Genomic DNA, 13,869 nt, shown 5'->3' on the forward strand with positions numbered 1-13,869 from the left:
ATTGGTTTCAGGAATAGAATTTTGTTCATATAACTCTCAGTGCTCATCACAAGTGCCCTCCGTAACCCATCACCCATCTAGCCCATCCCCCACCCACTACCCTCCATCAACCCTCAGTTTGTTCTCTATCGTTAAGACTTGTCTTATGGTTTGTTTCCCTCTCTCTCTTTTTTCTTTTTCTTCCCATATGTCTAGACTGGATATGTGTAATTTTATTTCTAGACATAGGAACTATAATTGTGTACATTTTATGGCCATTATTATTAAATTATTTTCATACTTGGGCTTGTATTGCATGGAGCACTGGATGTTATATGCAAACAATGAATCATGGAACACTACATCAAAAACTAATGATGTACTGTATGGTAACTAACATAACATAATAAAAATTTTTTAAAAGGTATACCTTTTAATTTTAACTAATAATTTTACCCCTTTTATAAGTATTTATAATTATTTATCCATTCCATAATTATTTCTTTAAAATTACTTATAATTTTTCTCAAAAAGAAACACTTTTCATGGGACAGTTTATGTGGTTTGTTTCAGGAGATGCAAAAGACCTGAGGATCAAAAAAAAAAGGGGGAGAAAGGTGAAAGACATGAGGATACAAATAGGAAAAAAAATAAATTTTGTAGTAAATATAGAAGGGTTGTTTTCTGGATATGCTTTTGCTTTTCTTTCAGTTATGGTAGCAAAGGAATTTGTTTCCATGAGTTCTGTCTTCTCTGAATATTATCCACATAACTTATCAAATTCTTTTCTTCTTTAGGTGCTTCTGGTGGACGGGAAAGATGCGCCCATCCCCAATAAACTTGTCTTTATCTCTGCAAATGAAGCAAATTATCTTTACAATGCAACTACCAATGACCAGGGTCTTGTTCAGTTTTCAATCAATACTACTAATATTTTGGCTAACAAAATTTCTGTCATGGTAAGTATGAAAGGAAAAAAAAAAACTGAGGACAAAGAGAAACCTTAGTATAACAATCATTTATTCAGAAGTGAAGAAGCACACATATTGTATTTGAGAGAGAGAAATAAGAAGCTGTCTAACTTAGGGATAAACTTAGGAATTAAAAATTTAATTAAAAACAACAAAAAAGGTAGAAGAGATACTGTCAGATTGTCTGATCAATTCATTAGCATTATCTTTAAAATTTTATGTATTATGCAAAAAAAAATCTTATAGGATTTGATTCTGAACCATATCAGTTCTTCAATGGGTAAGTAATTCATGTAATTTGTTTAATGTTGTTTTTTTCTTTGTCCACTCAGATAATTTGAAGACTGATCAGAACCCCCACACACACTTAATATATATTGCCTAATGATGATGATCAAAAGATTTCTACAACCAAAAAGATTTTATGCTTGTAATTTCAAACAAAGAATTGGTGAAAGACAATGATTTATTGATTCCACCTTAAACAGCATTTAAATTATTTCCATTTCCCAAAGTTCAAATGTTAATTCAATTTAAAATATGGAATGATGCTTAATGTTTTCTATGTAATAGATACCTGCTCTTCCCTAAGATTGAAAAGATAAGTGGAGTGTCCTTATATTTGAAACTCTATAATGATAGAGTTAACAGAGCTGTAAATTATTAGTATTATATACTTAAAAGCAATAATAAAAAAAAAAAACAGGAACTTTATCATGAGAGCAAATAGAAAGGTCCCCAAAATAAACCTAGTAAATCCAGAAAAAGAAAATAAGTATATCCATAAAATAGCTAAAGAGCAACCACTGCAGGGGAAATAAATGGAATTATCTGCTAAACAACATTGGTAAGGCTTAAAGGTCCAGAAACTACAAGGCCTTGAAAATCAAGTCATAATAATGATAAGAAGCATAGATGATAATTTGCTGGGATTATTTATAAACAATTTTGAAGCCCTTATAGTTTAAAATATTACATTAATATATATAACATAATTTTAATTAAATCAACTTACATGGGACTTCTATTATCTAAAGATTTCCTTTTCTGCTTACTATGATTATTTACCACTCTCACTGGGACATCATTGTTCCTCTGGCCTTGAGCCACAGAAGAAAAGATAAATCAGTGATGATTTAGCAGAATCAGGGCAAAGGAGATTAATGGGTAGATTATTTCCCTTTAATCACTGCAATTTGGGAAGGTGATCATTTGTTTCTTTGGTGGTCAACAGGGGTGAGGACGATATAGTATATGTTAGAAGGGAAGACACAAAATTTTAACTCTTCATTTTGATGGGAAGCTAAAGTGAAGAATTTCAAGATGATATTGATTCTTTGTTTTTCTATTTTACCAGGCCTACCACACACAACCTGACTTGTGTTTTAACTCTGTATGGCTACGAGAGGAACACCAGGCAGCTCAGCACATTGCAAAGCATGCTTTCTCCTTACATGGGAATTATGTTCACCTGGAACGTGTGGCTGGTACCCTGCCCTGTGGCCAAACTCAGATTATCAAGGCATACTATATACTCAATGGGAATGCCACTGGGGAGCCAAAGGAGCTCATTTTTTATTACCTGGTAAGAATAAGGACACGAAATATATTTGGAGTTTATCAGTAGACAAAAGTGGTTAACGGACCAGGAAAAGTGGTTCGCCAGTGCCCCACCATCTTCCTTCTCATCCATGTTCCCCTTGATTCTTTCATTTTTATGCAATTCATTCTCTCTAGCAGAGATTCAAGAACCCAAAGCAGGTCATGTGGGGAGTAAGAAGTTGAGAAGTGTGTTAGGCTCAGAAAGGTTGCTTTTTTGTTGATTTTTCATTTCAGATCATGACTAAGGGGAACATCGTCAGATCAGGGACACATGCTGTGCCTATACAGCTAAGAGACAGTGAGTATCCTTAAGTTTGCTCCCCCATATCCTTCCCAACACATCTAGCTTCACATGTCAGTGACAGTTCACAAATGGGATGTTATTCCCATTATCCCTTTATGATAAGGACACAAAAGATGCTCTCCTTATGAACTCTAACTTTTTTTTATTCAACACAGTCAACAGATAAATTGGATTGCCTCCTAAGGCACACTTTTTTTCACTTCAGTGTGTTTCTCCTATCTGACATTTAAATTAGAAACTTCTGCAAATCTAAGCTTCGTTCTGTTTTTTAACCCTAACAATAAATGTGAAGTGGTCGTCTTTAATCTTAGTATTGCAGAGAAGAGAGTTAAGTGTCATGGAGAACAGCGAGGAAAAAGATGATGGACTGGTTTTTTTTTCCTATGCCGGACTCTGCGCTAGGCTTTCGTCCCTCAGGAAAGGCTCTCTCCCTTCGACACTTAATGAGGATGCTTACTGTGTGTGCCGCAGGCATGAAACTGTGAACTCACACATGATTTTGAGCGCACTTCATGAATAACTTGGGGGAAAGGAAAAAGGATTATTTTCTATCTTAATTAAATCATGTCAGGGGCGCCTGAGTGGCTCAGATGGTTGAGCGTCTGCCTTCGGCTCAGGTCATGATCTCAGGATCCTGGGATCGAGTCCCACATCGGGCTCCCTGCTCCTTGGGAGCCTCCTTCTCCCTCTGCCTCTCTCTCTCTGTCTCTCATGAATAAATAAATAAAATCTTTAAAATAAATAAATACATACATAAATAAATAAATAAATCATGTCAGGATTTAAATCACTGGAAAAAGAACCCATGAGCATTCTTGTAATTAACTGAAATTAAGGCAAATACTTCACCAAACTCCACCTCGACCCAGAGCTAAACTTAACAATGGTTGGGATTTGCTCCATAACTGTGATTTTTTTTAAAGATTTTATATATTTATTTGAGAGAGAGAGAAATTGACAGAATGAGTTGGAGGAGGGGCAGAGGAAGAAGCAGACTCCCTGCAGAGCAAGGAGCCCTAAGCAGAACTTGATCCCAGGACCGTGGGATCATGACCTGAGCCAAAGGCAGAGGCTTAACTGAGCCACCCAGGCACCCCATGATTTTTTCTTAATAGTTCCTTTCTCTATCAGGCTGGAAAGGTAAAACATCAATTATATTTTTGTTTTTCCATATTGAAACTATACTGGAAGAGGTTTAATTAATTTATTTTTTATTAAGATATAATGTATTATTTGTTTCAGGGATACAGGTCTGTAATTCATCAGTCTTACACAATTCACAGGGCTCACCATAGCACATACCCTCCCCAATGTCTATCACCCAGCTACCCCATCCCTCCCACCCCCCTCCACTCCAGCAACCCTCAGTTTGTTTCCTGAGATTAAGAGTCTCTCATAGTTTGTCTCCCTCTCTGGCTTTGTCTTGTTTCATTTTTCCCTCCCTTCCCCTATGATCCTCTGTCTTGTTTCTCAAATTCCTCATATCAGTGAGATCATATGATACTTGTCTTTCTCTGATTGACTTATTTCACTTAGCATAATACTCCCTAGTTCCATCCACGTCATTGCAAATGGCAATATTTCAATTTTTGATGGCTGCATAATATTCCATTGTATATATATACCACCTCTTCTTTATCCATTCATCTGTTGATGGACATCTGGGCTCTTTCCATAGTTTGGCTATTGTGGACATTGCTGCTATAAACATTGGGGTGCATGTGCCCCTTCAGATCACTACATTTGTATCTTTGGGGTAAATACCCAGTAGTGCAATTGCTGGGTCAAAGGGTAGCTCTATTTTCAACTTTTTGAGGAAACTCCATACTGATTTATTCATTTGAGAGAGAGAGAGAGCACGAGTAGGGGGGAGAGGCAGAGGGAGAAGCAGACTCCCCGCTGAGCTGGAAGCCAGAAGTGGGGCTTGATCCCAGGACCTGGAGATCATGACCTGAGCTGAAGGCAGACGCTTACCTGCCTGCACCAGCTTGCATTCCCACCAACAGTGTAGGAGGGTTCCCCTTTCTGGAGGAGGTTTAATTTGAAAGAAGGTACTAATTAGTACTCTCAACAATTAACTATTGTGGGGGCTCCTGGGTGGCTCATTTGGTTAAGCATCTGCCTTCAGCTCAGGTCATGATCTCCAGGTCCTGGGATCGAGCCCCACTTCTGGCTTCCAGTTCAACAGAGAATCTGCTTCTCCCTCTGCCTCTCCCCCCTGCTTGTGCTCTCTCTCTCTCTCTCTCAAATGAATACACAGAATCTTTATAAAAAATTAACAATTGTTTGAATTAAATGTTAAAGAGTGCTGCCAACTTCGAATATCATTTATCCCAATATTTATATAGGGATAGTTTGATATAGAGAATGGACCCACGTGTGCATTATTTCCCTTCAATGCATCATATAGCCTGTTTTTCTATTTTCTTACAATAATGGAACATATAACACCTTTATAGAAATGGATGAGTGTCTTAAAACATTATATGTTTATCTGATTTTTCTTTCCTGATATTTTAATTTGTGCATCATTCAGAAAAGGATCTCTACATAATAATATAAGGAAGAGTTTATTCATTATTTACTTCATGAAGACATCACAAAAAAGGTAATGCAAGTAACTCAACCAATAATTGAAAAGAATTTCTTTATATACTCAATGAATTCACAAGTATTTATAATAAAACTATTTTAACCACACATTGTAGTTATGTTATTAATTACCAGTTTGTTCTTCATAAAGATGTATGGAAAATCCTTAACTCTATTAGTTAAAAGAACCAACTCTGTTCACAATTTGTCTAAATTCAACCTTTTTCATAGCTTGCTCATCTTGTTCTTTTCTTATACTATCCTGCAGTTTTAACCTCATGGTGCAAATTACTAATTTCAGAAGTATTTCTGAGTCTGTTTTAAATTTAAAACTACTGTTTTAAATTCAGAATTCAGATTTTAAATGACAAAGCCTTCATTACTATTTCATTACTAAAAGGTTACTTTCCTTCCAATATTCTCTGGGGAAAAAAATCTGCCATGACTTCTCTTTTTTTATGATGCTTCAATCTATTCTGAACTACTATTGCTCATGCCCAGACATGGCAATACAAGGACTTAAACTACCCTCCTATTAGAGAGAAGCTTATTTCCTTTCAGGGGCCTAAGTTGAACTTGATCCCTCCAATGGGACAAAAATATGAATGCCCTGACACTGCCTTAGTCATTCCCAAGGGTGGGGGAGGAAGGAGAGTTGTTTTTAAATGAGCATAGTTTCAGATTTGCAACATGAGAAAGTTCTGGAGATCTGTTTCACAACAACGTGAATATACTTAACACTACTGAACTATACACTTTAAAATGGTTAAGATGGTGAATTTTATGTGTTTTTTCACCACAATAAAAAAGACATATATTTGAAAAAAAAAGTGTACTCTATGATTATATCTTATAAATTATAGTTCTGAATTTAAATTGAGGATCACCTCTGGCCTGCAGTCTAAGTGAAATGGTTTTCATTCATCATATAGATATATGAGATATATACTCATTATATATATGACATATATAAGAAGTTCCTTATTCTATAATTTTTTTTAATTTTATTATGTTATGTTAGTCACCATATAATACATCATTGGTTTTTGATGTGGTGATCCACGATCCATTGTTTTCATTGTTTCACAGACACATTTTAAGATGTGGAAACTAAGAGAATGTTTGAGAGATTTGTGCAAGATTACCAGAAGTAAATGACATAGCTGAGCTTCTGAAACTGCCCACAAGCTTTGATCTCTTCCCTGACATAACTTCTTTTTCTCTAGAGAATCAAATCTAAATCTCAGTTACTCATGCTTCACAATGATATTAATGAAAGCTACGTGTTTTAAGATTCACCACTTATGTGATGCTCTTATTTAAAAAAGAATTAAAAATGAGGCACCTGGGGGCTCAGTCAGTTAAGCGTCTGCCTTCGGCTCGGATCATGATCCCAGGTCCTGGGATTGAGCCCGGATCCGGCTCCTTGCTCAGCAGGGAGCCTGCTTCTCCCTCTCCCTTTGGCCTACCCCCTGTTTGGACTCTCTTTTGCTCTCTCTCTCTCTCAAATAGATAAAGAAAATCTTTTAAAAATAAAGAAAAAAGAAAAAAGAGTAAGTTCCCAAAGTATTAGATAATATGGATCATACCTAAAAAAATCATTTTTGGTCAATTGACTAAGTTAGCTTTTTATAAAATTGATATTTACAAGCATAAGTCATGTACCTCCCAGCAGATCTAACTATTTTATTTCTAGAGTTCTTGTGGTCTATGAAATTGAAAGTGATTCACAAATTATTTTCAACTTAAAAAAAAAAATTACCTACAACATCTCTGTCAGCTTTGATGAATCACAGACTAACTAAAATTTTAAGTCTCTTCTTTTTTTTTTCTAGAATTGTATTAATTCATAGTGGTAATATTTGGTGTATCATGTTGATCTTTATTTTCTTCATCATAACTTGCCTATTTGGGAGTTATTATTACTTATCAATATTGGAGGATAAATCAGTAATATTGAAGTTCCTTCTGGTTTTGTTCTAGTATCTACTTCTCAAAATTCATTTATATGTATTATATTTTTTTAAAGATTTGTTTATTCATCCTGAGAGAAAGAGAGAGAGAGAGAGAACATGCTCACACACAACTGGGAGGGGCAGAGGGAGAAGGAGAGAGAGAATCTCAAGCAGACTCCCTGCTAAGCATTGAGCCCAACACGGGGCTCTATCTCACAATCCTGAGATTATGACCTGAGCCAAAACCAAGAGAAGGATGTTTAACCAACCGCACCACCCAGGAGCCTGATATGTATTAAATTTTAAAACTGTAAGATAAATATATCAAGAATCACTATCCTCTTTCCAATCATCAAAATTAACATTCTTCAGAATGGAGGGTATAATCAAAATTTTTCTCAAACTTGTCTTTTATGACAGGTCAAAATATCTCCTCTTGGCATAATAATTATTACATAAAAGACATATTTCTCTGACTAGAGTTCTCTATTTGAATTAGAAGATGGCATGAGGAAGTTAACCTGAAAAGTAGGGAATTTTCTCCTGGGTGCTTTCTTTGGATTATTTATTTAAGAGAGGGAGCAGGGGGAGGAGCAGAGGGAGAGAATTTCAAGTAGACTTAGCACTGAGCACAGAGCCCTACACAGGGCTTGATCTCAGGACCCTGAAATCATGACCTGAGATGAAATCAAGAGTCGGACACTTAATCAACTGAGCCACCCAGGCACCCGGAGGAATGGCTTATTTTTTTCTTATACTCTGTATTTATGGTAGTCTATTCTAAGCTGTTTTTCAGCTTGTGTTGAAGGAATTCAGTCTACTTTTCAATATTTTTATGTCTATCCTATTTTGTGTCATTATATAAATTTAATAGTTGCTTCAGTTGCATTACACAGCTTTGATTATAGAGGTAAGAAAGGATTATGAACATAACGAGATTTGGGTTCTTAAAATTTTTTAAATCTTTAAATCACTTGCTTTGACAATAACCTGAAAAATAGTCATTCACCCAATATAGAGGATGCATGCTCATTTATGTGACCATTTGGTTCTCCTACTCAAGAACAAAGTAAATAGATAAAGTTTGAAGGGTGTTTGTGGTTAGTTATCTACTGCTGTATAACAATCTTCCCCAAACTTAGTGGTTTAAAACAATAAACAATTATTATCATATGCACTTTCTGTGGATTAGGAATCCTGAAGTGACTTATCTGGGTGGTACTGGCTTGTGATGTCTCATGTCAGTCCACATGTCAACGTGTTAGCTAGGGCTTCAGTCATCTGAAGACTTGACTGAGGTTGGAAGTCTACTTCTGAGATGTGTTACTCATATAGTTATTGTCAGGAGGCCTTAATTCCTCACCACACTGACTCTTCCATAGGGCTGCCTGGGTGTCCCCACAACATGTCAGGTGATTTCCTCCAGAGCAAGTGATCTGAGAGAGAAGCTAAAGCTGCAGTACATTTTATGACCTGGGCTTGGACTTTATACACTATCACTTCCACAAAATCTTATTAGTTATAGATGTCAACCCTATTCATTATAGGAGAAACTACACAAGAGCATGAATACCAGGAAGTAGAGATTATTGGGGGCAATTTTGGAGGTTGTCTTCACAGTCTGTCCTCTAACTCCCAATGATTTATGACCCTCCCACAGGTAAAATACACTCACTTTCCTTCCAAACTCCTAAATGTCTCATTCCCCAATAGCAACAGCTCAAAGGTTGAACTTCATCATTTAAATTAGGTCCAGGGGCAGATGATGTTTCTTGGGTATAGTTCCTCAAGTACAATTCCTCTAGATATGAAGACCTTGAACTAAAGTGTACTTAAGTTATTTACCTCCACACATCCAGCGTACAATGGTGGAACTAGCATACTAACACTCCTGTTCAAAAGGGGAAACAAAGTCACATGGGAGTTATTGGTCCATGGCAATTCTGAGATCCAGCCAAAGGTTCAAAGTCCTTTGATTAGGACTTGTCTTACTCCAGCTTAGGAAATAAATATCCAGGCCTCTTGGCTCCACTCTATGGATTCTTGGTTCTTTCATTTAAGTCATCCTTGTTCAAAAAAAAGTGACCTATGTTTGCAATCGTGTAGACATTGTTCTATTGAATATAGATGATATATATTCATTTACGTACTTACGTGGTTCTTCTATACAAGAACAAAGCCAGGGCGCCTGAGTGGCTTAGTCGGTTAAACGTCTGCCTTCAGCTCAGGTCATGATCCCAGGGCCCTGGGATGGAGCCCTGCATCAGGCTCCCTGCTCAGCGGAGGCCTGCTTCTCCCTCTGCCTGCCACTCTGCCTATCTGTGCTATCTCTCTATCTCTCTATCAAGAAAGAAAGAAAGAAGCCATAATGTTTATGGCTTTGGGTATCTCCATGAAACTAATATAACATTAAGGCTATTGGGGTTACTTAGGGACATTACTAAGGAAAATATATTTCATATAGTCTATTCAAGTTACAAACCTATTGAGTCACCATTTTTACAGGGTATGGGATTAAAGGTGCTCACCAACTCTAAATCCGAAAACCACAGTCATGTTCAATGATCCACCCACCGGTAGGAAGAGAAGGGCAACCATTGATGGCAGGTAAAATAACAAGTTATTTTCAATTTTCTATTACATCCAACAATATCACTTTGCAAAAAAAAAAAAAAAAAGGTAAAATGCGATAGATAGTGTAACCATTTTATATATAGAGAAACCAAGATTCAGATAAGATGTTTCTTGCTGAGATCATTTAGCTGGTAAATGGCATAGCCAGAACTGACCAGAGTGTTTTAAATTTGAGTCGGATACTTTAAGTTACAAAGGAAGAAGTTCAAGTTTAAACTATGAAAATTTGGGGGAGAAGGAAATTTTCTGGAATTTAATAAGGATAGAATTGTAGGCATATGATATAACTCAAAAAAAAACTTATAAAAATGTATAGATAAAAATAGCTGAAAATTGAAATAAATAGATATAATGAATAATAAATGGGTAGATATAACTGAATAAAGTATATGATACAATGGAAGAGCTACAAGAACTAGAATGTTTTGTGAAAGTTCTTGAAAGTAATTTAAATAACATAAAACCCATTCCCATGTCTGTTTGGGAAGCCATCATACAACCTCAAAGGGTTTGATGACATAGAACAATATACATGGAGAATAAAACTTTAATAATGTCCCTAGCATGAGAGAGAGAGAGAGAGAATGGTTCATCTAAAAAAGGGATTAAAATCATGTTAGACAATGATAGAAATGATTAGGGCCTGAAACTGCAAAAATCAAGAAGTCATAAAAATTGGAGTTATTATTCATGCATGTGTTCCATGAATATTCACTGAACACTTACTTACCTATTTTCTGGACATAACAAATATTGAGAACAAAAATCTTCACCTTAGGTTATGTCCTAATGGACACAGAAAGAATGTAAACAAAATAAGCAAGTATATTAAATAGTCTATTAAAAGATGACAAAAGCTATGGGAAAAATTAAAAGAGAGAATGGAATATTGAGACTAAAGGAGTTGCAAGTTTCAATAAGGTGTTCAGTGAATATCCTACCAAGAGAGTGAAATTTGAGCAAAGACTTGAAGGAAGAGAACAAAATAAGAGACTATCTGGAAGAAGAGTATTTCATTCATAGAAAGCAACACCAATAATAGAAAATACCTGTAGAGTGCTTACTCTGTTTTAGAAGACCGATGAGAGGGAGATAGAATATAGATGGCTTTATTGAGATGTAACTGACGTATAATATTATATATAAGTTTAAGGTGTACAGTGTGCTTATCTGATGCTCTTATTTTTTAGAGGGGTGGGGCAGAGGGAGAGGGAGAGAGAGAATCTCAAGCAGACTCCCTGCTGAGCGCTGAGCCCCAAGCAGGGCTCAATCTCATGACCCTGAGGTCATGGCCTGAGCCAAAACCAAGAGTCAGACACTTAACCACTGAGCCACCTAGGCACCCCTTGATGCACTTATATATTGCAAAATGATTATCACCACAGCATCAACTAAAATTTCCATGACCTCATAATTTCCATTTCTTTCTTTTAAGTTTTTATTTTAATTTGTTAGTTAACATATAGTGTTATATTAGTTTCAGGTGTAGAATTTATTGATTTCCTCACTTCCATACATCATCTGGTGCTCATCATAACAAGTGCCTTCCTTACTCCCCATCACTTATTTCACCCATCTCCCCAACCACCTCCCCTCTGGTAACTATCAGTTTGTTCTCTATAGTTAAGAGTCTGTTTCTTGGTTTGTCTGTCTCTCTCTTATTTTTTTCCCTTTGCTTGTTTGTTTTGTTTCTTAAATTCCACATATGAGTGAAATCATATAGTATTTGTCTTTCTCTGACTGCCTTAGGAATATTATTCATCCATTTTAAAAAATGAAATCTTGGGATGCCTGGGTGGCTCAGTCGTTAAGCATCTGCCTTCCGCTCAGGTCATGATCCCAGGGTCGTGGGATCGAGTCCCACATTGAGCTCCCTGTTCAGCAGGAGGCCTGCGTCTCCCTCTGCCTGCTGCTCCCCCCTGCTGGTACTCTCACACTCTCTCACTTTCTCTCTCTCTCTCTGGCAAATAAATAAAAAAAATATTTTTAAAAAATGAAATCTTGCCATTTGCAACAACATGGATGGAGCTAGAGAGTATAGTGCTAAGTGAAATAAGTCGGTCCATTTCTTTTTTATGGTTTTCACCAATTTTTAAATGGAAAAGCTGAACCTGGAAAGACTAAGTAACTCGACCCATTAAGATGCCACAGCCAGTTTAGATATGGAATGGGGATGGATTCAAATCTGGCTGTTTGACTCCAGATCCATGTTTTTTAACCTCTACACTATTCTGTCTATCAAAGGCTCTAAGGTGAGAGCTTGTCTGGAACATTCTAAAAGTAAGGAAACCATTGTGGTCAGAACAGAGTGAATCAAGGGAGAGTGAGATCAGTGGAATAATTGAGGCCAAATTGTATAGGGCCTTGTAGGTCATTGTAAGAATTTGACATTTTACTCTGCATGAGATGGAAAGATTTTCAGAAGGGGTGGGTAAAGTGATCTAATATGTTTCTTATATAGATCACCTAAATACTACATTTAGGAGAAAATTAAGTTTTGAGTTTTTATACCTTTTTGCTTGAAAGTAGCAAAGGTCAAAAATGAATACAAGTATTACTAAGCTAGATTGAGTGGCCCTTTAATAGCTATGAACAGAATGTCCAGGAGAAAGTATTTTGTGATCAGCAGTGAAATAAAATATAAGTGGGTGTGTCCAGGGATCAACACTTTTTGATGAAATCAGATGGGAAAAAGAAGCAAAATAATAATAATAATATTTTGTCTTGGGAAATTAATCTAAAGGCATTTCAGTAGAGTTTATGAGTTGTGACATAAGGAAGAATAGAATTTTAATGTAAACACTGTGAAAGAATCAGTAGAGAGTCAAGCTGACCTTGAGAATGAGACGATAAGGAAAATATCGTCATCATCCAGTAAATAGAGTTAAAATAACACATTAAGCCATTGTTCGTTAACTGCAACAGCTGGAGAAGTTGAGGGGTCTTTGACATCTGGAGCAGGAAAGAGAAGATAGTTTATTTAGATGTATCATCCATTTAAATAAACTTGAATACTAATAATCCGTTTACATATTCGATGTAAGAGTAAAGATAAAGACAACAGAGCAACATCAGTGAGAAACCGAAGGCAGAGATAGAGATGGCTACCACTTGGAAGGACATGAGGGAAAGAAGATGTATGATATTTATTTAAAGAAATTACTATTGATGCTTTTTACAGTTGAGAGAAATATTGAGGGGAAATGTCTGGACAATGTTTTTCCTCATCAATATTCTTTCACAAAGGCAATTCTGAAATATCAGAGGGAGTACTTGAATGGAGAGCCTCACTCAAATTCAATTAAGCATGATTTCAGGTACAACATAGAACCAGAAAGCCTTCATGTTTAGTTCTCTACCCGCCCTCACTTTTGTAAATAATTTCTGTCTCCATTATAGCGCTATACCAAATGGAACTGTCTCTCTTTGGCATCTTGAATTTTTCATTTCTCCTTCCCAAGAGATAAAGAGAATAAAATCTAATGCTCTAGCCTTGTTATCAAGAGAACAATGAGTTTATAAGCTTCAATATAGTATAAAGAGTTGATATTATTAAATTCTGTTCACCCCATTGGTAATTCAAACAATTGAACACATTTTGTCTAAAGAGAGTTTGGCATATTCTGCTCAACCCTTCTTATGGAGGAAACAATACTCTATGACCTTGAGAACTCACTATTTCTCCCACAAACCATAAATGCATCTCCAAGTTATCTTGTCCTACAAGCCTCCATTCAATATAGAATTATGCTATCTCTAAGATACATGGAATTTCTACCTTTAATGAAGACGCCTGTATGCTCAAAGAATAAGGGCTCAACAAGTTATTTCC

At 36.2% G+C, this 13,869-nt stretch overlaps 1 protein-coding gene across 1 annotated transcript in view; it reads left to right on the top strand.

Annotated features, from left to right (window-relative positions):
• The window catches only part of PZP (PZP alpha-2-macroglobulin like), a 46,030-nt gene that overhangs the window by 16,193 nt on the left and 15,968 nt on the right, over nucleotides 1-13,869 (top strand). The window contains 5 exon segments of the mRNA XM_035027846.1: nucleotides 777-938; nucleotides 2,308-2,535; nucleotides 2,787-2,850; nucleotides 9,868-9,939; nucleotides 9,942-10,010. Coding sequence (XP_034883737.1) covers nucleotides 777-938; nucleotides 2,308-2,535; nucleotides 2,787-2,850; nucleotides 9,868-9,939; nucleotides 9,942-10,010 — 595 coding nt within the window.

This window comes from Mirounga leonina, unplaced genomic scaffold (genome assembly GCF_011800145.1).
Source record: "Mirounga leonina isolate KUSES-001 unplaced genomic scaffold, KU_Mleo_1.0 Mir_201, whole genome shotgun sequence".
Lineage (NCBI taxonomy): Eukaryota > Metazoa > Chordata > Mammalia > Carnivora > Phocidae > Mirounga > Mirounga leonina.